Source organism: Sorex fumeus, unplaced genomic scaffold (assembly GCF_029834395.1).
Source record: "Sorex fumeus unplaced genomic scaffold, SorFum_2.1 ptg000024l, whole genome shotgun sequence".
NCBI lineage: Eukaryota > Metazoa > Chordata > Mammalia > Eulipotyphla > Soricidae > Sorex > Sorex fumeus.
In genome coordinates, this window is record NW_026606081.1 from 3,576,504 (window position 1) to 3,603,181 (window position 26,678).

Consider the following 26,678-nt stretch of genomic DNA (forward strand, 5'->3'; position numbering starts at 1 on the left):
CAAAGAATGAAAGTCCAGTTATCTTCAATTATTTTATTTATTTACTATGTCAATCTATTTTTCATGCCTAAAATACATCACAGTGATTGGGGAATTTAAATTTCCTACCAATCTTTATTCATGGAAATAGAATAAGCCAAGAGCATTAAATACACTTTCTAAGATGGTTTACAATCAGTTATATGACTTTGGCATTTAAAATATTAGACATTTATGAATTTATTAAAAAGTAAATAAATAAAATATATCCGATTTTATATTGCTCATAATACTTTTCATAGTGTGCAGTATTTGATTCAGAAGATGAGAAGCACACAAATCCTACTAGAGTGCTCTTTAAAGTTGCCTATATTCACTTTGGACATTTAAGTTAATAGGTTAAATACACTGTATTAAATTTAGAAGCAAACAAGAATATTTTTATTTGCTAAGAGAGCAGCTTTTTGTAAAGATTGAAAAGAGATGGTGAAAGACGAGATCATAACTATTCACTAGGAAATTTTAGTTTAAAACTTTTCATATTCTTATTATAATTGGGGCAACATTAGCTTAACCTTTTACAAAGAACTGTGCCTAATAATTCTAGATTTTAGATTATTATAATTTCTAGTGGCAGATGTAAATCTTCAAAATATATAATTAGGGACGTAAACCAAGAAGTGCTGGATTATCCGTCACTATCTTCTTGCACTGAAAATATCGTATTGTGATTCCTTCATAAAAAGGACTGTTAAACCATGACAACATTAAAGTATCTTGACTTATGTCAGAGCATCCCACTTCCAACTCTTATCCTTCTATTTATCACATATAAGAGATATACAACAGATCTGTAAGTCCTGCTTTGGAAAGATAAACAATGCTACTCTTCTTCATTTTGAGTTCATTCAACTTTAAGCTGAATCCCTATTATCAGTCAGATAAATTTCCCCTTTCATAGTCAAAACCAAAGGCATTAAAATTAGTATCTAAAATCAAGTACAGCTTTTACTATAAACTATGTACTGTCTCTTGATGTGGCAACAAAATTCTTACAAAATTTACTTAGCGACAAATGCCATTATGAACATAAAGGAGTCACTTTTTTTCCCATAACAAATTAAAAGGAGTCACTTTTCCCCCTTAATTAAAAATCAACTGAAAATCAGCTTATTAATGGGAAGATGTCCAAATGCAGAACTTTACAGCAATTTTTCTCTCAGAAAATATGCTGTTATATAAGCATTTAAAAACTGCAGTAAGTTAAAAAAAACTTTGTTTAGTATAAATGGAACCTATCTGTAAAGCAGTAAAAATCTGTTCACCAGAAAAAAGCATTGAGAAATATCTCACAATCATGATAGTCCAAAGAAAGAAGCAGAAAAATCTGAGTCAGGCTGCATTCACATGTATTTAAAACCTGTTGTTCCCATTCTTCTCACACTCTACCCTTAACAAAATATGAACTAAGACCAAGGAATTCTGAATTGATGTTTAGTTAAATGATGTTTGGCTTACTGCCAAAGATGTACTAAGAGAGGACATGCTAACACAAGAAAAATGAAAAATCCTCTTGTGGCTATCAAGTTTTTAAAATGCATAATTTGAAACAATGATTAATATCAGATTAATAAAGATTAACACGGCATATGGATACCTTGCAACACATTCTAAGGATAGACTGAAAAGTCAAACAGATAAAAAGTAGAACCACCATTGCTGACTCTTTTTTCATTCCTTGAAAACATTAGCTGCTGTTCCTACAACTGTATGACGGTGCATTCATTTTTCTTCTCTCAATGTATATTAACTACATCTATTACAACCTGCTAACAGCATCACCTAAGAACACTGTAGTAACACAACTCAATCTGCCTTTGGTCTTTTCACAAGTGGTTCTATTTTGCTGAGTCAACAAATACTTGTTTTTGCTTATAATGATCTGGTCCCCACCTAACTTATTCACAAAGCTGTAGACTGCAGCCACCTACATCTCAAGATCATTAACAATTCTTTACAGAATGGGAGATTCTAGAGTGGACTTTCAAAGATACAGTTTGAAATGGTTTGGAATGCTGATCAAATCTTTAAGCACACTTCTACAAAGGCAGTAACTACATCTGAGTAACAAGGACTACGCAGAACAAGATTCTCTCCATCTGCTTATCAAATCTAAAATCTGCTCCACCAATAAAAATAAATTTCAGGAAGTCATAAGAAAGTGTAACAATTTTACAGTCAAGTTATGAGTCGCGCTATCTAAATTCTGAAGCAAACCAAAGTCAAATTTAGGAGCTACACTCATGGTTTAGAGTTTACAAGAAATGCAAAAGAAAAATGTAAAATGAGAACTATACATTTAACATCCAAAGTGCAGTGATGCTATAACATTGTCTTGTCAGCATGACAGCTGAATTATTTCCGTGTTGAGAAAGCACACATGCATATTACCACTTCTCTATTAAGTCATAAACATCTTCTATAAATACATCATAGAAAACACTGGTTTTACATTTTTTTAAAACAATTCTGTACTCAAATTATAGTGTTAAAACACAGTTTTATACCTTAAACTGCTTAAAACCCTATCAAAGATGTTTACAGAGAGAATTATAGTAATATACAAGAGCACTTCAATAAGAATTGTCCAATCTTTAAAAAATGTTTTATAACCAAGCTGTACGGACATTAGGGGGTTTAGGTCTTAGCAACAGGCCATTAGATTTGTCAAAAACTAATCGCTCACTCTTACAACTGAGACCACTGGTAGCACTAGATGTCCTGGAAGCTCCTCCTGAAAATATACAAAGAACAAGAAACGATTTTAAATATTTAAACCAAATAGCTAAGTCAATATCAAATAAGTTTTATTTTTAAATTTTAAGTTCAGATTTAGACTAAACTTTTCTTCCCTACCTCAGTGTTTTTAACAATTTAAAAATGTAATTTCTAATCAGAAATGTACTTCTGAAGTCCTCATAAACCAAAAAATGTAACCACCATGCTGCTGAGATACTAGAGAGGATAGGGAGAATTTAGAGGGAGAGGTAGTATGGCAGGTAAGCCGCTGGTCTTGCCTTGCACAAACAATTTAACCTTGCAGTTAAAGGAACTGAAAAATAAAACCAACAGTTTCTGGAAGGAAAAATACAAATCAGATCCGAATGAAATTCTTTATATTTTTCATACTTTCTATGTGTTTATTGAAAGTCTCTGTATCCTCAATTCACTGATAATCATAACAAGTGGGAATCCATAAAGTCTTCACCCGAGAGTTTAGAAAGCTCTAATGTGCTTGTGTTCTTCCAGATTTTTATTTCCATCATCAACGCAGGTGAATTCCTCCACTTCTTCATAATGCCAGGTGCTGTGTGAAGGCTAAGACTAAGGGTCCAAGTCTGTGCAGGCCTAAGCAGCAATCCTGGGTTCACATGTGCTAATCCCAGACAGAGACTGTGGCTCTGAGTTTGTGTCAATCTGGAAGACTCCTGGTAATTTGTGGCCATGAGTGTACTATAAGCAGCTACAACAGGGGCATGGCAGCCATGGGCTAGAATCCAGGGTTCACAGCTGCTAGCTACTGTGCTGTCCAGATCAAGCAGGTGTTGTTACCTACTGGGGTTTCACAACCCTAAGTGCCCAATGGCAACTGTAACACCCAACAGATATGTGTAGTTAGAAAGTATTTGTGTTTGCCAGGTGCAGCAACTGTAGTACCAGGTTCAAGAACACCTGCTAAGTGTCCTGTAGCCCAAAAGTATAGCATTTGGCAAGGCCTATTGCAGTCTGAGAGGGACTGGGCTACAATTAAATGTTCAAAATAACTTGAAATCAGCTTGCAGCCCCCAAGCTGCCCTGCTATGGTCAGCGGCCTGCAGATGGTTCAGTCAACTCTGTATGTGGGTCTGGGCTTAAGAAGAGATGAGACACAGTCACAGAGCACTGTCTTTTGGAGTTAACAGGGGGCACAGCAGCAGTAGGGGTTCCCCACTATGGCTGGCTATGATTTCGATGTTCTGTAGGGTGTGTTTTTGAATCCACAAAGCACTTTCTATTCTAGGTGTTCATTGTTCACTGGTTACTTGTTACCAGTGACTGATCAAATCCAAAATTAAGAAAGAATGTATCAGATAACTCCTCTATACTTGTCAAGTTTTGTGTTACTCTAAGAGAAAGACAAAACATGTAACTATTGGAGGAAGATATTATCAGTAACTAGCTAGGAATATTTCAACAACATTTAAACAGCATATTGTTTTATTTTCTTTAGTAAATTATGAAAAGTGTCTTATCATCTAAGATTCTACAGATAGTTTCAATAGTCTTATTGCCTGTTCTTCCTATGATGCCATCACATTTTGTAAGATAAACCTAAAATGAAGTGAAATAATACAAAGGAGTAGCATGCCAGGAACTTCGAATACAAGTGAGTTGTTTGAACACATGCTCTGTACATATGACATGCTAGGTTTGATCTTTAACACAAAAAATTGAAAACACAAAGCATGACTGGAAATGAATATAATGTATTCTAAAAATTGGTATTTTAAAGATAGCTGAAAGAATGTATGCTCTATTTTTTAAACGATAAAATATAAAAAAAGAATAAAATATGGAAACAAAATAATTTTGAATATGCTCACTTAATGGGCTATACTGGCCAAGAGTTGATCTCACACGTCTTGAACATGGAACCGAGTTGAGATAACCCATATTGCGATGATAGTCCATCAGCTGTTCTGAGCGTTTCATACCGACTGTTGGTTTCACAGCTTCAAGTCTTTTCAATAACGCCTTCGTTAAAGACAAACAATTTGAAACTCAACATTATCCAAGATAAACAGCAATAGTTTTTAAAAAGACAAGTACTTTCTAGAACACAAAATTCATGAATTCACCAATGTTTATCTCCCTCCACTATTATTTTGGTGTCTCAACACCACTATGTCTCTTTTTGGCCACACCAGCGATGTTCAGGGGACCATATGGGGCTCCAGGGATCAAACCCAGGTCAGCTGATCAAACACAAGGCAAGCACCCTACCCACTGTAACCTCTCTTCAGTTTCCCAACTACTGAATACTTTTTAAAGCAGGTGGGCCCCCTTAAGTTTTAAAATACAAACATGTATACACATACATATTTTTAGAAGGTTCAAAAACAAAGATTAAGGAAGATAAATTAGATTTATTATTCCATTAGAGCTCCAGGCTCTAAGCCTATATGTTCCTGTAGAAATCTTTCCTAAACACTTTTTTTTTTGGTGTCTTTTTTGGTATTGGGGCCACACCTGGCAGTACTCAATGCTTACTCTTGGCTCTGCACTCAGGAATCACACCTGGTGAACTCAGGGGATAATATGGGGTGCCTGAGATTGAACCCAGGGAGGCCTCATGCAAGACAAGTGTCCTATCCACAGTACCATCTCTACAGTCCTAAACTTACTCTGATTACCCTCTACTTCTTTCATAGCTCAGAAAATGACATATAATTAAAGGAATAAAACATTTCTTTTAAACTTCTAGTGAAACTATCTCTTTTCCTTATTGTTCTCCCCATCCTCCTCCTAAAATTCTTATACTTTTCATAAAAATGAGATTGTTATTTAAATGGAGATTATATGATTTAACAAGACTACTTCAGAATAATTTTCTTCTTGGAAACAACGAAGCTCTAATATAATTACATCTATGTGCAGCTCGAGTGGGCCCAGTAACGTCTCCATTGGAGACTTTGTTGTTACTGTGTTTGGCATATCGAATACTCTCGGTAGCTTGCCGGGCTCGAGCAAATTGACGATCAACGGGAGGGCCTATGTGCAGCATGTACGCCCTCTACTGGATAAAATTCTTTTGATTTCCCCCCCTTTTGAATGAGAGAGAAAAACAGACTTAATGGAACACATAACAAAAATCTCAAACTTCACCAGAAAGATTTAAAAGCATACTTTTAAATAAAAACAATTAGACCCAATTTTGTGAAATATATTTGATCTCCCCATTCTACCTTCTCTGCACAGCACTTGTGTTTAATTCCACTGGTCTAAATAGCTGAGGGTCAGTGATAACTCAGATAGATGAATGTATACATTCTTTGTGTGTGGAAAGCAAGCATGGGTTTGGGGTTCAGTCCTGGTGCCCTAAGCCAGGAAAAGTGACGGCCCAACCACAGTGAGCGAAGTGGCCCTACATGAACTAACAGCTCTGGGTTGCTAACAAGTTAATGTAAGGTTATGGGAACAAACGGCATTAGCCACTGTGCCTCAGTCATCTCAACCGGTCTCAATAGTGAGACGGAACAAAGGACGGAAATAAGTCATAAGAATTATAAATGTACTCTGCGCAGTATATCCGACACAGAAATAGCTAACACAAAAGCCTGTATGTGGATGCACAATTGTTCTATGAACATCTTGATATTCAGATTTAAAAGTTTATCAGCTCACATTGAAGAATTATTGGAGCCAATGTGACTTTAAATAAGAGTTTGCTAGGTGACCGGTCTTTATAAAATAAATACAAAAAAAGCTTCATTTATAAAAGCAATAAAAATATAATGAAAATAAATGAAATACACATATTTCTTCATCTGTGTCATTTCAGAGTGACACAAAATTACAGTTCTAATGAAAACAATAAGCTTCACTGGAATAGTATAGGAAGGCTTAAACAGAAAATTACACTTCTAGAATAAAAGGTATTTTAAGAATGCCCTACTCCAATTAATATGATTTTTATTGCAAACTTAATCAAATTCTATGGAAATACTAAAAAATTTTAAATAGAAAAAATAAGCATTATGAAGAATCCAAAGGAAAAGTCAAAAACAGCTTTGAAAAGATAAGGATTAAATAGCTTTATTTTGGTTTAAAGAATGAAGAGTCAGATATGAAAAATTAACTTTCCTTATAATAAGTAGTATTTTATAACACATTAACTTGGTTTTTCTGTTTGGTTATACTTTCCATTGCACTTCTGTATGTTAGTTTCTGATTCAGAGCTGCACTACCCAAGGCCCTCAGCCATACGTGTCTAGACAGCATTCAAAATGTGAATTCAAGCAGAGATGTACTCTGAGTGTAAAATAGACAAGAGATTTCAAAGACTTAGTACCACAACCTATATTCATTGCAGCACTATTTATAATAGCTAAGATTAGAAATAACCAAGTACCCAACAGCAGATGAGTGGACAAAGACACAGTGGTACATACACAGAGTGGAGTACTACTCAGTTGTGAGAAAAGATGAAACACTGCAATTTGCTGTAACTTGAATGCTAACTGAAGTGAGCAGAAAGTAAAAGGTTAATCTCAGATGATATCATTCATATGCCGAGTATAAAGAAACAAGGAAAGACAATCCCCAATGAAAACAATTCCTAAGAAATGATCAACGGACTGGGAACTGAGGGGGTGTGCAGGGTCAGGGGGATAATGGTAGAGGGATCTGGAAACACTGGTGAAAGGACTGGTTTAGTAGTCCTGCAACTATAACAAATGTTTTTGGGGTTGGAGAGATATTACAGCAGGTAAGATTTTTTGCCCTGCACCTGGCTGACCAGTGTTTGATCACTGGCACCACATATGGTACCCCAAGCCCTGTCAAGAGTGATCCCTGAGTCTGTAGAGCCAGGAGTAAGCCCTGAGCACCAACAGGTGTGGCCCAATTATTGGATCAAATTGAGACTGATGTTTAACATTATTTATACATTAAGTGGAAGATCACTAAGTATGACCTTCTGAGATTGTATTTATCTTTTAAATAAATGAAATATAAGTCATCAGTTTTCAAGAATCTAACTAAATATACTAAATTTAGAGCAATTATTTGGTCAAACAATCATCTGACCTATGGACCCTAATTCCTAAATTACTGCAGTAATTTAACAGATCTAGTGAAAAACAAGAAGCTTTCAGGACTTTCTTTTAATGTTTCACCAACATACAATTTGCTAGCTACAAAAACAGGTTGTAAAGTGCACAGTCAAATGAATTTTCTAGAAGAGTAAAAAGCTTGTTACTTACCAAATTTTCTCTTTCAATTCTTTGCTGTTCCCTTTGTCTGTTGAGAGCACTATGATATAATTTAGGGGGAGGACCCAACGATCTTTTAGGAACTGTACTTCTGCTTCCTGGTTTTTCAGCCTGTCTTGAGAGTTCCTTCAAAAGCCTCTGATTTTCCCGATCAATCAATCTCACTTCCTCTTTTGAGAATGAGTAATTTTTCCTCGGTACTACTGAAGGCTGATCAAAGTGAGGTTTCTGTGGTCCTCTTTTCTCTAACTGCAGAAAAGCTAGAGAAGTGGACAAGGGAAAGAAAAAAACAGCTAAGCAAAGTAGTACAGCAATACGGCAGTAAGCTTCCTGATCCTTGAAAAGGAAACTATTAATGAAAAAAGTCTGTATAACACTGTTAAGATAAAACTACAATTACATAAAAAATTTAAGAGGCAATTAGAATTTTATACTTATTGGGTTCTTGAAATACAGCAATCTACACAAACTATGACAATATTTTAATAAAAACACACATGGTACTGGTTGTCAGATATAATTGATGTCTTTATCATGTTCAATTCATTTTCCTATAGTAATAATCTTTGATTACTGAACAATTATCAAAAGGTAAAGGTAAAGGCCCTCCCGTTGATCGTCGATTTGCTCGAGCGGGCCCAGTAACGTCTCCATTGGAGACTTTGTTGTTACTGTGTCTGGCATATCGAATACTCTCGGTAGCTTGCCGGGCTCTCCGAGAGGGGCGGAGGAATCGAACTCGGGTCGGCCATGTTGGCCGCTTGTAAGGCGAACGCCCTACCCGCTATGCTATCGCTCCAGCCCAATTATCAAAATTTCCTGAAAATACTAAGCTTGCTCAGTATTTCAGTTTAAGTATATACTAAAAATGAGTAGATCAGTAATCTGGATTAGCAGACTAGTCTATTTGGTTTTGGGTTTTTGCAGTATTTTAAAGTAATCACTGTTTTTTTTAGTTGAATTTATAGGAATTCATTTTCTTACTTAGAAACTATCCTCTACCCCTCTCTGAATGATGGGTCTCATTCTTCTAACCCTGAAAGAGCCTTGAATATGGCACTTTTTAAAATCTCAGGGCTAGGGCGAAGGAGACATTACTGGTGCCTGCTTGAGGCAATTGACGAACAACAGGATGATCTGATGGTGACCTCTTGGAGAGCCTGGCAAGCTACCAAGAGTATCCTGCCCGCAGGGCAAAGTCTGGCAAGCTATTCGTGATGTATTCAATATGCCAAAAACAGTAACAACAAGTCTCACAATGGAGACGTTACTGGTGGTCGCTCAAGCAAATCGATGAACAACGGGAGAACATTGCTACAGTGCTACTTAGAAACTAGTGGTAAAAGCACAGTTGGAAACCATACCTAGTTAATGGTAAAACCTCAGTGAGAACACATGCACAAATACACAGACATACTGCATGTAATTATTTTACATTCATTAAATATGCACTTTGTAAGTGAATAAAGCTTCTAGGTAAATTTATACATACATGAAAGCTTCTAAAATTAAAGATCACTACAAGTAAACTACCTTCCCAATAAAATTTTTTTAAAGATTTCTAAATTTATTTTTTGAGGTACTAATGGATTACAAAAATGTGTGTTTATATGTTTTAGAGGTACAATGTTACCACAACACACCTGTCACCTATCCTTTTCTACTACAGTTCTAGAAATTGTGGGTTTTTTTTTTTTTGTTTTGTCTTGGGGGCATACCCAGCAATATTCAGGACTTACTCTTGGCTCTGTGCTCAAGGATCATTCTTGGTGGGGCCCACAAGACTATACTGGGTGCCACGGATTGAACTTACGTTGGCTGCATACAAGGCAAGTGACATATCCACTGTACTATCTCTCCAGTTTTCTATAATTTTTTTTGAAGTAAAAACAGAGGGGGACGCTCCCAGGGTGGGAGAAACATGCTAAAAGTAGTCTATAGACCAAACATGATTGGCACTCAAAGCCTCTCTTGCAAAACACAGTACCCAAAAGAAGAGAGAGAGAACAAGGGGGAATACCCTGCCACAGAGGCAGGATGGGATGGGGGGATGGGGGGTGGGGGGATGCTGGGACCCGTGGTGATGGATGACGGGCACTGGTGGAGGGATGGGCATTTGATCATTGTATAACTGAAACCCAAGCACAAAATTTGTAAGCCTATAACTGTACCTCATGGTGTTTCACTAATAAAAAAAGAAAAAAAAAGAGGGGGGAAGGGCATAGGATATAAATCATAGGGACTGCAATCTTTGCATATAGAAGGCCCAGGTTTGATCCCAGCACCATACAGTACCCCAAGTTCTGTCTGAAACTCAAGCACTGAGCTGCAAATAGTAGCCCCTGGGTGTGGCCCCAAAAAATAAAACAAAAAACAAACAAAAAACCCCAAATAAAGTAAAATAAGTCAATAGCAAAACATCCATAAGCAAAAAGGACGTTCTGTATAATTCACTTTAAAAATAGTAAAAACTAGCATTCTTGCTTCCTCTGATGGAAAATATATGTATGAAATGCTATGATACCAGGTATTATATTTTTCTAAAGTAGGTATTTCAGTATTAAGCATCTACAAATTTGTCATCCACTGTTCTTCCAATTTAATATAAATTTATTTTAAATTTGAATAAACTTCCAGGAATATTACTTTTTATATAAACCTATTTATATATTAAATATATATATACTTAGTCACATTTAAAATGCTTTTCCCTAATGAAACAATTTTGTTCAAATACCATATTGTCTCAGTGTTGATCCATTGTCACTATAGTCACTTCTTGATCATCTAACACCATCTATTAAAATAATCAGCTTTATTTCTTTTATAAATAGAATTGACAATATTAATTTTGCATTCCGTTAGCTAGTGGTAAAAGACCAATATAAAAGAAATTATTGTAGGTTGACTATGGTGGCAGGCTTGATGGGCATACGGTGATATGGATATAGTGGTAGAGGGAAGGTGATAGTGGTGGTGGGATTGGGTTGGGTTGGGACTATTGAATGTATGTAACAAATCATCATGAACAACTTTGTAAATTGTGGTGTTTAAATAAAATGAGAAAAAAAATAATCAGCTTTACTTTCACTAACTAGACAGAATTTTAAAATTTATGTGTATGGCTAGTAAAATGGTATAGTGGGCAAGGCATCTTGCATGAAAGTTTGATCCCCAGCATTACATACTGTCCCCTGAATCCTGCCAGGATTAACCCCTGAGCATGGAGCCAGGAGGAAGACCTGAGCACTGAGAGATGTGGTCCGAAAGCGAAAAAATAAAACTTATGTATAATACTATCACTTTACCCAAAGTCATACTAAATTATTATATGTATGTTTTAAGAATCCAATCTGTATACATAGTCACAGATTTTTAAATCTAACACTTGTTACTGAAAGGTCAAAAGTGAGGGAGTAATAATTCAATTTACTTATCATCTCAGCTGGTAAACTTGACATTCGTCCTTTAACTCTGGACAGGCTTGTTATTGCTTGGATCAATTCAAAATGGTCAAAAGAAGACACTCAGAGCCAAGGGAAAAAGGGAAACAAGTCCCCCACAAGCAAATACCCCCCACCCCCCCCAACATCTGTTTGCTGGAATACATGAGTTTGGTCCTGAGTCACACCACATCTGATTACAAGGGGGCTATCATATTATGATGAAATCAAACCACACAGAGAGTATACTGTAAGTACTATGATCTTAGTCTTTGAGTCATCCTAGGTAGCTGCTTTATATATTTTTTTTTATTTGTTTCCAGAGCAAAAACAACACAGAATCTGGTACCAGAAAGTGGAGTACAACTGTAACAAAAACACAGAAGCACTAGCTTTAAGACCCAGTGGAGAGTGGAACTGGAAAGACTCTAGAAGATTAATGAGAAAAAATAGCAGAATTTTAGTAATGAAGTCAGTTACAATGACAAAGAAAATGGGGGGAAAAAAACACTACCACTGAAGGAGTTGCCAAAGCAAATATCTACCCAGAAAGTTTAAAGTATTAATGGTCTAGTAAGCCAGGATAGGAAAAAAAAAAACTCTCATCAGTTGCCAGACAAAAATTAAAGAGACTCTAAGGAAACCATGTCAGGGATAAAATAATAAAATTTGTTATTTTTAAGTCTCCTAATAGGAGAGGAACCAAACCTGCTTGGACATCATCTGGATTCTATATATTGAAGTTAGGGATCTCAGGAAAGAGGAAATTCATTTTTAAATATGAAAATAAATGGGTGGACATATTCGGGAGGATTAAAGAGAAGTTTTTAAATATGTGTATGTTATATTTGACACTCTTTCCATTAAAAGATTGGGTTTATGTTGCTCCTACATCTTGAAAGGTTCATAATTGTTTCAGTGATACAAAGTGGATAGAATTAGGCTATGGAACTTCTAAGCCTAGGTCACAAAAGGCTAAGAGAATTCTGCCTTCTTTCCTTGAACAATGAACTTGGGAGCCTGAGCCACTATGTAGGGTACAACTACCCTGACATGGACATAATGTAAGAAGGTAGGAGACATGGACACAGCACATGTGGGCCCTCTGGTCTTCAGGTCACCCCAAATCTGGGCATCTATCACGTGAGTAATCTAGAAATCAGGTGATTCTAATTTTCTGGAAGTTAGAGTTTCCATCTCTTACGTGTTGGGGTAACTTATTACATTGCAACAGGAATAATACATCACTTTAATAATACTGCATAAACATAGTTAAAGTCATCTACCACAAGCGTACAGCAAGCATTATCCTCAATAGGGAAAAACTGAGAGCCTTCCCTCTAAGATCAGGGACGAGACAAGGATGCCCACTCTCTCCACTGCTGTTCAATATAGTACTGGAAGTACTTGCAATAGCGATTAGGCAAGAAAAAGATATTAAGGGCATTCAGGTAGGAAAGGAAGAAATCAAGCTCTCACTATTCGCAGATGTTATGATACTATACTTAGAGAACCCTATAACCTCCACCAAGAAACATACAAGTGGTACAGGATGGGAGATGCACCAGAGATAATGTACCGTTAGCTAAATGGAGCACAGACATCATCTTTTCTGATGGGAGTTTGTATTTTCCCCTTGAACAACAATGGCATGTCACTTTGCTATGCTGCTACAGTTTAAAGCCCTAAATTTAAAACTTTTCTTTGTTCATCAATGATTTCTTAATCTTATTTCTCTTAGTTTTCCCTGAGTACATCTTCTAATAATACATCTAATTATTTCATTGCGTCCATGTACTAAAACTTGAGATTCTAAAATGACAATTTCATCCTCTCTTATTCTTCTTTAAGTTTAACTGGACTAATTTTACCCAGATTATGAAACATTTTCAAATTGAGTCATGTAAGTTTCTTGCTCTCTAAATGAGTTCATGCCCTAACACAATACCTAGGATTTCTTCTACTCCACTACTTCACTTTTGTTTGGGGGCCATACCTGGAGGTGTTCTCCTGGTTCTGAGCTCAAAGATCACTACAAGTGGGGCCTAGGGGAACTTATTGGGTGCCAGGAATTAAATCTGGGTTACAGTTGTGTAAGGCAAGTTCCCTACATGCTGTACTGTCTCTCTTGTCCCACTATTTCCATTTTTTTAATGCTTTCTTTGCTTATACAGAATTTGCTCTAGGGCAAAGCTCTAATTCCAATCATATTTTCCACATTCACATAGCAAAATCAGGCTTCCAGTATAGCTGGATCGCCCCACAAATCATAACTGATCTGGAAAAAAAGCCGACAATAACTAATTCTGTAAAGTTTTCAAGGTATGTTTTAAAGTTGGACGTGCATAATGCCTGTCTACACTAACCTTCCGATATTTCTCATTAAATCCCACAACACTGAATCTGAAATGGCCTTTGGCAACCTTTATCAACTACCTCATCAAAATGAAGAAACTGGGCCACAGAAAAGACATTGCATGTCTATGGTTATACTCTTATCCAGAAGTCTAAAAATTTCTCATGCTACTTTTAGAAAATTTTTTCACCTCCTTATATAAAAATATAAGAATATAATGCTCTTTTACTTTGGGGGGAGGGGGTGGGGGTGAAGCACACCTGGCTGTGCGCAGGCCTTACTCCTGATTCAATGCTTAGGGACAGAGGAGTTGGGTAAACCACATACATGTCAGGGACAGAACCTGGGTTCTTGCCATGTACGACAAGGCAAGTACCTTGAATGTTGTACTGTTTCTCCAGCCAGCCCTCCACGCTGCTTCTTTACTCCTTGGCCTATAATTAGAAAAACTTATCTGATGCTTTTCCATAAAACTTTGTTTCATAGTCTATTTTGTTTCTTGAATTTCGATTTAGTAAGTCATTTTCAAGAAATAGAATGGCTATACGGGCATCCCTTACTAAACTCTCACCCAGTATTTACTGTAAGATTTTTAAAATTCAGATGCAGTATCTGAATTCATCAGTTGTTTAAACATACTGTTGCATTTGAGCAGTGAAAATGCTTAAAGTGAAATGTCAAGTAGACTGCACCATCTTCAGTCATCCAACAAGTTCACATCTCATTTTCATACATCTTTTAAAACCATTTTTATGGATTTACAAAGTTGTTCAATTATACTTTACGTGCACACATCATTCCAATACCACACCTATTACTGGAATGCTACTTCCCTCCACTAATCACCAGTGTTCCAAGGGTCCCTCCCACCCACCCTTCTTTGCATGAGACCTCAGTCCTAAAGAGAAAATCTCCAGTTGCAATGACTTACTTTGAATATCTGTTGTTTTCTTCGTTTTGGTTTTTGTTTATGGGCCACACCTGTTGGTGCTGGGGATTAAACCTGGGTCTTCAGCCTGCAAGGTAAGCACCTACCTGCTGTACTGTCTCTCTGGCACTCTTATCCCACATATGAGAAATTAAAAACTAAAATGTATGTGGAGGTAGAGACCCCTACACACATATAAATGAATACTCATACTTGTAACTTTAAAACATGCTATGTGTTGTCATTATGGTTTTCCCTACATAAGTGAATTTATTTTCCAAGAAATGGAAAAGAATGAGAAGAAATTACCTAGGTCAGAAAAACCCATACAAAGAGAAATTTAATAAAGCAAATTGAGATTGACAGTAGACAAGAATAAAACTTACACATTTCTCCATTTCACTAAGTCAGTTTAGTCATAATGTAGTAAAACTAAAGACAACTTACAGTACTGGATATGACACGTTCCAGTGTATAAATCAAAAAAAAAATTTTGAAAAACTGTCTTATGCAACAGAAAGCCTTAATTATAATAAAGAATCTATGGTAAACTGTACAATTATGTACTCCATTAACAGATTTACCAAATGACAAATACCATCTGTCCCGTGCACTTAGAAACCCTGAGCACCACTTACTAGCAGTTCACTTAGATCTCTCTACTTGCAGCAGTCTGAAGCAAGTTCTTCTACATTTTAAATTCAGTTTCCATCCTAAAAATGTTTCAGTGCTATAACTTGGTGCAAAGGTTCAGGGATTTAGTGTTGTTGTTTTAAGGAACTTTTTGTTGTTGTTATTATTATCTAAGTTTAAGAAACAGAATAGAAAGGAACAGTGAGGGATACCAGTATTCATTCTCAATGGAACCAAACAGTTCAGGGTTTTTTGGATGACGGGGTGTGGGGGTTGGATCTCCTAGAGTGTTCAACATTACTGCCTAGTGATGCAGTGCTGCTTGGTGACAGCAGTACTGGGAGCACTAGAACAACTGACAACCCAGTAGTGCTTGTGCTGCTTGGAAGTTATCAGGGCTGGTAATTTGATGGGGATAATCCCCTTCCATTTGCCAAAGACTGTTTAAAGAATGAGTGTATAACCAAATCTGGGCAGGAAAATCTTAAGTGGAAGTCAGCTGAGAATGCTTCTTTGAATAGGTTTTCCCATTGGAAGTTAAAAAAAGACAATTTCCCTTTCTCTGGACATTACTATCACAGCTGGATATAAAAGTCAGAAATTGCTACAGACAAATCATTCAAGTCTCAAAATGAAACCAACACCAAGGTTGAGGAAAATGGGTAGAAGAATCTAGGTCTCTGGTAACATTTTTGGGCCACTGAATCAAACTGCTAATCTGGTCTATTTCTGCAGAGACTTCCAATGTGAGAAATACTGTTTTAGAAAAAAATTGTTAGGGAGCTGGAACACATGACTGATCTGCACAGGGTCCCAATAGCACATGGCCTCCCTGGAACAGTCTAGTATTGTCCTGGTGTTTTCAGCACCACTGGGAAATCCTCCAAAAAACAAATCCGTTTCTTATATCCAAAATATTCCTAAGAAATACAAATAGTTCACCAAGATAAAGCAAATAAATAAATAAATAAATACTCCGTTAGCACAAACTATTTTCCAGTAGGCAGTATTTAGAAATCTGACCATTCCACGAGTAAAGTGTTTCTTTTCAAAAGACTTTATTGTCTGTGTCCCCCTCTTACTCACTCCTAGAATAGATGGTGTTTATAAATCTGTGAAATAAAATAGAACTTATACGATTTTTTAAAATGCATTTATCATGGGCCAAGAGACAGATACATAGGTATCAAACTTGGGTTACTGACCCAAGTTTGATACCTAGCATCATGTACGATCAGAATATGGCTCACAAGTGACCCCTGTGCACAGAGACAGGGTTAAAACAGCACCAGGTGTGATCCCAAAACAAAATCTTAAAATGTAACAATGGGCCTTTAAAATGAAATTAGTCAAAAAATTATTTTTTCATTTTTGGGGCTTTTTAAAAAGTATATTAACTGAATTAATATTTCTATTTTAAAATTCTATTTGATTTCTAGTATGGCAAATTAATTATATATATAATCACAAAAATTTTTTAGAAGCTTTTTGGGTACTCAACTTTTTTGGAAAAACTTTTTTAGGCCAGACCCTGAATGCTCAGGGAATATTACTGGCTCTATGCTGAGGAGCGACTCCTACTGGAGTGACCCCTACTGGAGCTCCAAATAGGGTCACCAAGCATGGCAAGTGTCTTAAAACCTGGACTATCTCTCTGGCTCAGGGGTCCTTAATTTAAAATAAACATTTTTGTTTTTTAGCCCCCAAAAGTTTTAAAGTTCTCTATTCAAGCTCTGCGATTGGTGGAATCTATACAAGAGTGAAGACAGACTCAAATCACAAACTTGGTAAATCATACAAAGTCATAAAGGTGGGAAAGTGATTTTAAGAATTTTTTTAAAAAATGGAAATTGTGAGCTGGAGAGACAGAAAGCTCAAAGGGCGAAGTGCATGCTTTCACGAGGAAGGTCTGGGACAATCTCTAGCACTGCGTGATCTGAAGTACCACCTCATATAATACAGGTTGAATACAGAGCTGGAAGTAGCCCCTAAGCACCTTCAGGTGTTGCCCTCAGGTGTTGCCCAAACCCATTCCTCGCCCCACTTCAAAAAATAGAACTGGGGCTGTAGTGTTAGCACAGCGACTAGGGCGTTTGCCTTGCACGTAGCTGACCCAGGTTCAATTCCCAGCATCTCATATGGTTCCCTGAGCACTGCCAGGGGTGATTCCTGAGTGCAGAGCCAGGAGTAACCCCTGAGCATCGCCGGGTGTGACCCAAAATAAAAAAAAAACTAGAACTGTTACTAGAAGGTTTGATAAAGATTTTTCCCTATAAAGAATATTAATCAAGTATAACAGATTAATTAGTAGATATACATTAGTAATTAATGTAGAAGCAGATAGCACAGCGGGTAGGGCGTTCGCCTTACAAGCGGCCAACATGGCCGACCCGAGTTCGATTCCTCCGCCCCTCTTGGAGAGCCCGGCAAGCTGCCGAGAGTATTCGATATGCCAGACACAGTAACAACAAAGTCTCCAATGGAGACGTTACTGGGCCCGCTCGAGCAAATCGATGATCAACGGGAGGGCCTTTACCTTTACCTTTTATAGTAAACCTAAGATTAGTGGTAACTGGTTTTTTGTTTTGTTTGCTTTTGGGGTCACACCGAGTGATGCTCAGGGGTTACTCCTGGCTCTGCACTCAGGAATTACTCCAAATAGTGCTTGGGGGACTATTTGGGATGCTGGGGATTGACCCAGGTCAGTCGTGTGCTAGGCAAACATCCTACCCACTGTACTATTTTTCCAGCTCCTACTAATGGTAATTGTTAAAAAAATCCAATTTCACTGAAACGTTTATAATCCATTTCCTGACCATTAGCATTGTTCAATAGCAGCAGATACTCCCTGAGAATTCCTTCAGTTGGCAACTATCTTTTCCAGTAGTTTTAAGCCTTTTTACACTTATAGACTAGTGGTTCTCAGACTGGAAACCACTGGTTTAATACATACCAATGTCTGCTACACCTGGAGATTTATTTATTTGTATACTATTCACATGATGTAGACAAATGATTCTCATCAACCTTAATATTAAACCGACTGCATCAGAATCTCTGTGGCAGGACCTAGGCATTAGTATTTAATAGAACTCCAAGTGACACTAATGTAACTGTGCTGGATGAGAGTCGACACAGAGTCTTCTAGACTATTAGATTAGGAATAAAATTAGCTTTTAATTTAAGAATTAACTTTCATATTAAACATCAGTAGAATTAACTTGTATTTCAAAAGCTTGCTCTGGTTTTAAAGGCAGATGTAGAGGGGAAAGACAGGAAACTAGGAAGGAGAGCACAAAGAGGTAGAGCCATGCAAGGTCCTGCATTTGATTCCTGAAACACAGCAGCCCCTAGCACTCTGGGGTGTGGCCCTAAAACACTGAGAGGCCACTTTGAAAACAAAAACAAAACGAATAACAACTATATATATATGTATATATCAATAAAGTTAGTTGAGTAAAAGTTTCGTTAAGATGGTGATGGACAATGCCAAGGGTATGATTTTTCAGACACAGACAATAGTTAAGTACAGAGCAAAGGGAAGAGAGAACATACAAAAGAGGGGGGAAATTCACAAGTGTAAACTGCTCCAAAACATCTATCAATTTATGAGTATTTTACTAAAGAATTTATTTACTTCCATATCTATCTATCTATAAACTAAAGGTTTATTCAACTGGGGTCAGAGGGATAGCACAGCAAGTAGGGCGTTTGCCTTGCACACAGCTAACCAGGGGCCCCATCCTTGGCATCTCACATGGTCCCCAAAGCACCATCAAGCGTAATTTCAGAGTACAAAGCCCAGAGTAGCCCCTCAGCATTGCTGGGTGTGACACAAAAGGCCAAAAACAAAACAAAAACTGATTTATTCAACAAAAAAAAAAGTCATCTTTAACTGCCCTGAAGATTAACCTGCAAACTCAGTATTTTCAGTTACATTAACTAGTCCAAACAAAGTTTGTCATACCTTTTTATTGGAACATGCTATTTTTAAACCAAATGTCAATAAAAATTGATAGAAATATAGCAATAATTATCCTAATTCTAAATTATTTAAAACAATTACTATTCAAACAACTTATTTTCAAGTAACTCTCTTCAGCATTTAACTTAAAAGCGGAACAGACCAGGCCAGAGAGAGAATACAGGTGGGGGTAGGGTGCTTGCCTTGCATGATTTGTCCAACCCAGGTATGATCCCCAACACTCAATATGGTCCCCTGAGCCCCACCAGAAATGATCTGAGTAAAGAGTAAAGAGCAAGGTCTGAGTACCACTGCATAATGCCCCTACTTCCTGCTCCCCCCAAATCTGGATAGATTATATACATTACAAATTCTTTCATTTGCTAGCACCCATACCTTTTCACCAGTAGGAAGACCGGCTGTCATGTTATTTTTACCTTAGTAGTGCTTTGCATTTTCCCTTCTTTGTGGCAATGGGGATTGAACCTAAGCCTTCAAACTCAAATCCATACAACAGTAATCATTGTAGTGTTGCTTTTACAAGATGAATTACACTTTATGTCCATCTATCAAAAGTAGGAAAACACCCGGCTCTATTCCTATTCATATTTTTATCCATCCATATTCCTATTTATCTTATTCTTATTCATCTCAGATACTTCAAGTATTAAAACAGTTATCAGTGATTTAGTTTCCAGTTTTAGTTAACTTTGCAAAGGTATGATAATCCAGATTTTATTGGAAAATGGAAATATTTCACTTAAAGGAGAAACTCACCTTTCAAAAGATGGTTGAGATCCATGGTGTCATGGAATGTTCTTTGTTTACTTCTCTGATCTAAATTGGACTCTAACACTGATGACTGCACGTTGAGATTGAATCCAGTCTTTTTCCCTTTTCTGCCTGATTTTGAACTCGTTTTTAAGTCTTCAACATTCTCATATACTTCTTGACTCACATTTTCTTGTCTTTTAACTTTCACTTTTTGATCACTTGATAGTCCTAGTTCAAAAGATTGAGCAGGGCTGATGCCTGGAGATGATAAAGGAGTTACATCTGTCACTGTTTCTTCCGATTCCTCAGCACCGTCACCAACTTTTGATTTAGTGTTTAAAGGCTGGATTCCTGTTGATTTTACTCCTGGTTTGTATTTCTGTTTTGGTGACAAGTGGGTTACACTGGGTCCATGTTTCTTTACTAATGGAGGTGAATCAGAGAAATCTGACCCTGGATCTGAACAATCTGTACCTAAACTTGAAGATGAGGACAAAGAGGAAGGGGAGGAAGAAGAACTATTTTTGGAGTATTTTTTACTTACACCTTTCTTATGATTATTAGATGGTTTAGTTGACTTGGACCTAACAAGATGCTTTTTCCCATCATCACTGCTTTCCTCTCCATCTGTGTAATAATTGTTTTCACCCTTTTTTATAATTTTAGGAACACCATTTGGAATGGGCAAGTGTGTTTTATGTCCTGTTGTAGCATCACAAACTTTTTTTGATCTTGAAGAAGTGGTCAATGATAAGGAATTTCTTATTTTTATATTATTTTCTACAGGGCGTTGTTCTGGAGTTATTTTCTCTCTTCTTTCATTTCCTTCATCATTCAGGTAATTTTTCTTTTCTTCTACTCCAAATTTTAAGTCTGTACTTTCTGTATCCGTATCTGTATCTATTTGTTCTTTAGAATTATCCTTTTGTTTGTCAAAAACTAAATTATTTTTACATGTCTTTGCATCTTCAAAGTCACTGTCAAAAAATGAATGGTCAACTTCACCTTCTGATACATCTCCAAATCGATCCATCATAGCAAAAATATATCTGAAAATAAGAAGAACCATCAAACTGGAGTATTTTTCAAATAATTTTCATTTTTGTATAATTATATAAATTAAGTGAAAGAATTCTAGTTTATATATTAAAAGAACGGTTACAAAACTAAACCCACCAGTGATAATAGACTAAAAAGGCAGTATGTACCACTAGCTTGAAAAATAAACAAGTCAACAGCCCTGGGGAGGGGGACAGGACAGTAGCAGCTTTGGATGCAAGTGGGGGCACTTCCTACTTATATGCTTAAAGATAGGAAAGCTGAATATTTTTTTTTCCTCCCAGAATAGGAGGCAGGTCATCTAAATGTGAGAATTTCTGGTCTACAGTATTGTATTATTGTCCACTCCCCGCAATATTAAAATATGCCTTACTGGCAATAAAATGAAGGTTTTACTTTAGAGAGTTCCTACCACTGCTCTAATGTGACACCACCGGGGATAATATACTTTTGTTTTTTCTCATATATAATTCACTCCTTGCTAAACACTAAACACACAATTTATTTTTTAAAAAATATCTTAACATGAGGGGAAAGACAGAAACAAAAGGTAAGCAAAAGTTTGAAATTTTTAAAAGATTTTCTGGGTCACAACAGGCTGTGCTCAGGGTTGGAGAGATAGTACAGTGGGCGGCATGCTTGCCTTGCATGCAGCAGAACAGGGTTTGATCCCCAGCACCTCATATGGTCTCCTGAGCACTGCCTGAAGTGATTCCTAAGTGTAAAATCAGAAATAAAACCTGAGCACCACCAAATCTGTCCCTCAAACAAATACTAAGTAAAAAAAAAAATTTCTGGGGGTTGTAAGTACTTAATCAAATTGTCTTTTCTTTAAATCAAAAACAAAAAAACAAAAAAACTTAGTCTGTATCTATACTGAAACTGAAATCAAAGCCTAACTTTTCAGTTTAGAAAAACTGAATCTTGTCTCCTTTAAAATCATGTGGCAATTTTTTCAGAGCCAGAAAGTGCAAAACCTTTCCAATCAGTATACTCTTTTCTGAAAGTCTGGCTACAAATATAATGCTGAAAAAGAGAAAATGATATTAACTGCAGGACTGCTTGTAATACTAAAACACCTGAAAAGGAGTATTATTTTTCCATTAAAGTAATTATTCAAATCAGGAATTATTAAAATAAAATGGCATTGCCCATTTATAAATACATTAACTTTTTAAATTTTTTGACATCCAAAATGAAAATTAATAAATAAATGAAGAGTTAGGATCAGAAACACCAGGCAGATAAAAATAAGCAAACAGATCTAAAAGAAATACAAGTCAAATGTTTATGAAAGATCAGTGTAGTCAGCAGAAATGACATCTGTACCTATATGTTCATTGCAGCACTGTTCACAATAGCCAAAATCTGGAAACAATCCAAGTGCCCTAGAACAGATGACTGGTTAAAGAAACTTTGGTACATCTACACAATGGAATACTATGCAGCTGTCAGGAGAGATGTAGTCATGAACTTTGCTTATAAATGGATAGACATGGAGAGAGCATTATGTGAAGTGAAATGAATCAGAAAAAGAGGGACAGACACAGAAGGACTGCACTCATTTGTGGAGTATATAACAACATAACATGAGGCTGACACCTAAGGATAGTAAATACACAGTACAGGAAAACTGCTCCATAGCTGGAAGCCTGCATCATGAGCAAAGGGGAGAAGACAGCTGGAATCGAGAAGGGATCACTAAGAATATGATGGCTTGAGGAACTGGTCGGGATGGGAGATTTGTGCTGAAAGTAGATAAAGGGCCAAACATGATGGCCACTCGGTGTCTCTATTGCAAACCATAATGCCCAAAAGTAGAGAAAGATTATGGGGAATGTCTGCCATGGAGGCAGGGGAAGGGTTGGGAAGGGGGGAGGGCATACCAGGGATACTGATGGTGGGAAATGTGCACTGGTGGAGGGATGGGTGTCTGATCATTGTGTGATTGTAACCCAAACATGAAAGCTTGTAACTATCTCACAGTGATTCAATAAAATTAAAAAAAAATCAGTGTAATTGGTTGATGAGTAAATGGAGAATGGAGCAAGACAGGATATGGCACGTAGACAGAAATTATATTTTTATAGTCCATACATTACTATAAGAGATTTGTATTTTAATTGACTGTATTTTAATTGACCACTTCCATGGTGGCAGTCAATTAAAATACAAAACCCTTATAGAAATGTAATTTAACGATGCAATGGAAAAATGTACTAACATAATGAAATCTCAAGAGAAATAAGAGCTATTTAAAAAGAACTATGTATTAATTTATCAAAATGAAGATGAAAAAGAATACACAAACTTGAAAATAGACTCCTCACTGTTTTTCCTTTTCCACGTTTTATTTTTAGATAACTTTTTTGGTTTGCTTTTGGGCCATACCTGGTGGTGCTCAGGGTTTACTCCAAGTTCTGAGCTCAAAGACTACTCCTGACATGGCTTGGGGGACCAGACTGGGTACTGGAGATTGAACAGGGTTAGCCACACAAGCACCTTACCTGCTGTACTCACTTCAGACCCCCACTGTTTTTCAGTTATCTTGCTACCTTCAAATGGCATTTCTTTTCCTTTTATAGAGAGAACTTAAGAATTTGGTTTTCGTGCAATAAATCCCTTTAACTATCAGTAGTTTGACACAGTCAATTGCTTGTTTAATTTTTGTATTTTGCGCCACACCTGGCTTTGCTCAGGGCTTATTCCTGGCTCTATGCTCAGGGATCACTCCTAGACAGCCTCAGGATACTATACCTGGGGGTGGAAAGGCTGCATGCAAGGCAAGTGTTTTACTTCCTATACTATCTCTCATGCCCCATGAAACTCTTTATTCTTCCTTAAAATCAAAGTGATAGTCTAGCTGGGCAGATCATTCTTGGTTCAGAGACTTTTTCAGTCAGTTCTTTATATATATCATGTCACTGACTTGCATGAGTGCTACGTCTTGTCCTCTTGCCATTTTTAGGATTCTCTTTGATTTTTATCATTTTTACTATACGGTATGTCTTGGGGCTCACTGTTTGGATTTGTTTGGAATACATTATTCTGGTAACTGCTTTTTTATTCACTGCGTGGAAGCTCTTGGTTAATATTTCTTCTAGAATTCTGCCCTTTTCATTCTCTTCTGAATCCCTATGAAGTGAATGCTGTTATCTTGGGGCTGTCCTATATATACAGTTCTTGAGCTATTTTCACTGCTTTAATTTCTTCCTTTTTTCCTGGTTTTTGATGGTTTCCACTTTCAAAAATCTCAGTAATTTTTGGTTTATCGCTGCTTTCCAGCCCTTGTATAGTACAGCCCAGCAACTATATTTTCTAGCTCTACGATTTCTATACAGACTTTACTCAAACAGTCTCTAAAAGTTTGTTGAGGTTCTCTTCCACTGATGTCATTTTAGTGAGCATCTTGAGAGTTTTGCTGTTATGAGGAGTACTTTGTAGGCTTAATTCATCAGTGTGATACATCCACCTCCCCATCTGGGATGGTGCTCCCTGGAGACTGGGTTGCCACTGCCAAAAGCAACTCTACTCCCTGCGAGCCTGGGATAGTTTACTTGATGACGGTGTACAACTCTTTCTCAGGCACACACAATCACAACTGATGACACTCCCGTCCCCCCCCCCCAACCCATCTGCGTTATGCAGTCTCGCAGTCTGCAAAAGTTGGAAGCATCTGCCTCCGTCAGTGGTCACAGTTCATGAGCCTGTGATGCAGAGCCCAGTGCCTTTTGAGATTCTTCTTGCTTTCCATTAGGTTCTTAATCATCCAATAAATCCTTTCATTAAAACACTCGGACAGGGGCCGGAGAGATAGTAAAAAGGGGAAGGACACCTGCTTTGCAAGCTGCCGATCCGGGTTTGATCCCTGGCACCAGACATGGTCCCGACTCCCGCGAGGGGTGACCCCTGAGCAGGGCCGTGCCAGGGGTAAGCCCGGAGCACCACCGGATGCGGCTCCCCAAACCAACACAAATCACCACCATCCACTCGGAAGATCTAACTTCTCCGGGGGAAAAAAGTTCCAGCGACCCCATCCACGAGGCAATCCTTTCAGTAGGACACTGCGTCAAAGCTCCTGCGATTCGACGGACAGGAGCGAGTCATCAAAACGGCCCCCTTCGCAGTCCAGAGGGGAAAAGTGGACGTTTCAAAGGAAAAGGCTCCTACGACCCCAAACCACCTTCCTGCCGCCCAAGGGGACCGAGGACGTCGGGTTGGTCCGGCACGACGCTCGCTGCCCCGCGACCTCCGCAGAACGCGCGCTGGGCTCCGGCTGTTGCTGCTTCAGAGGCGTCTCCGTGGTGGGGGCGACGACGGGCCAACGAGGTGGGCGGACGAGGCGACCCCCCAAAAGAAAACCCGGGCCCCCCCCCCCCCCGCTGTGGAAATACCTGTTTTGCTTCCAGGGAGTCGGGGCTCCGCGCGGGTCCGACTCCAGGCCCCCCGCTCCGAGGAGGAAGCGGAAGGTGAAGGACAGCCCCTCAGAGGCCCTCAGGGTGAGGGTTCGGGTTCGGGCGGCGGGCGGGCGGGCGGGAGCGACGGGCCGGCCGCGCACTAGCTCGGCGGCCCCCGCAGCCCCCGCGCCATGCCGGAGGGCGTCCCTGAGGGGCAGGCCGGCCGCGCCGCCGGGGGTGGGGGGTCCGCGCCGCCGCGGAGGGGAGACGGAGGCGGAGGCGGAGCGACGCCGCCGGCCTGCTTTGCCCGCGCCCCCTCACAGGCTTCCCGGCCACGACCCTCCCCCGAAGCGCCCGCCGCGGTCCGCGATCTCAACCAGAAAACGGACGCCGGACGGAGCGCGCGGCGGGTGGGCGGGGCGAAAGGGGAGGGGGAGGGGGAGGGGAGGGGGGGAGGGGAGGGGTCCCGCGCGCCGCTCACCTGGCTCCCGCCGCCGCCGCCGCCGCCGCCTCCCTGACGCGCGCCTGCGCACGGCGCCCGCCCCGCCCCGCCCCGCCCCGCCGAGGCGCTTCCGGAACTTCCGGAGGCGGGACGAGCCGGGGTCGCGCGCAGGCGCCGGGGGGCGGAGTCTCGAGGCCGGCGGAAGCGGCGGCGGCGGCGGCGGCTGTGAGGCGACGGCTTGGACGCGTCTGTCGGCCGCGGGCGTCATAGACTCCGAGTGTGCCCGCCCGCCCGCCCGAGGCGCCGGGAAGGCCCCCGGCCCCGCCCCGCTGAGTGCCCCTGGCCCCGGGAGACGGAGCTGGCCCGGGTGGCGTGGAGGAGTGGATGGCCCCGGCCTGCAGGGTCGCGCGCTCCGCCCAGCCCTTACTGACGAAATCTCCGTGAGAGAAAGTTGTCCCGGATTAGGTTTCAGTCACACGGGGTTCCAACGCGCCTCCCGTCACCTGTGTACGTTTCCCACACCAATATCCTCAGTTTCCCTCCTTGCCCCCCTCCTACCCTGTTTGTATTAGTTCCTCGTGTCAGTTCAATCTCAGGAGCTTTGATGGGCCATACTGCTAAAAGGATTGAAGGATTGCTAAGTGGATGGGGTTGATGGAGCATTTTTCCA

At 39.1% G+C, this 26,678-nt stretch overlaps 1 protein-coding gene across 1 annotated transcript; it reads right to left on the reverse strand.

Annotated features, from left to right (window-relative positions):
• Window positions 1-1,773: 1,773 nt before the first annotated feature.
• Window positions 1,774-25,696, reverse strand: CFAP97 (cilia and flagella associated protein 97). Its single transcript, XM_056114232.1, has 5 exons — window positions 25,564-25,696; window positions 20,114-21,159; window positions 8,004-8,272; window positions 4,623-4,773; window positions 1,774-2,773 (listed from the first exon to the last, which is right to left on the reverse strand). Exons 2-5 carry the CDS (start codon window positions 21,144-21,146, stop codon window positions 2,646-2,648), a joined length of 1,581 nt encoding a protein of 526 aa, XP_055970207.1. The 5' UTR covers window positions 21,147-21,159; window positions 25,564-25,696; the 3' UTR covers window positions 1,774-2,645.
• Between the last annotated feature and the right edge of the window lie 982 nt (window positions 25,697-26,678).

Bases quoted from the DNA above. Each gene is read 5' to 3' on its own strand.
- CFAP97 (XM_056114232.1), bottom strand. From the start codon at position 21,146: ATGATGGATCGATTTGGAGATGTATCAGAAGGTGAAGTTGACCATTCA. The intron at 8,273-20,113 runs GTGAGTTTCTCC...CCACTTCTCTAG, and splicing joins TCTCAACCATCTTTTGAAAG to CTTTTCTGCAGTTAGAGAAA. The intron at 4,774-8,003 runs GTAAGTAACAAG...TCTTTAACGAAG, and splicing joins GAATTGAAAGAGAAAATTTG to GCGTTATTGAAAAGACTTGA.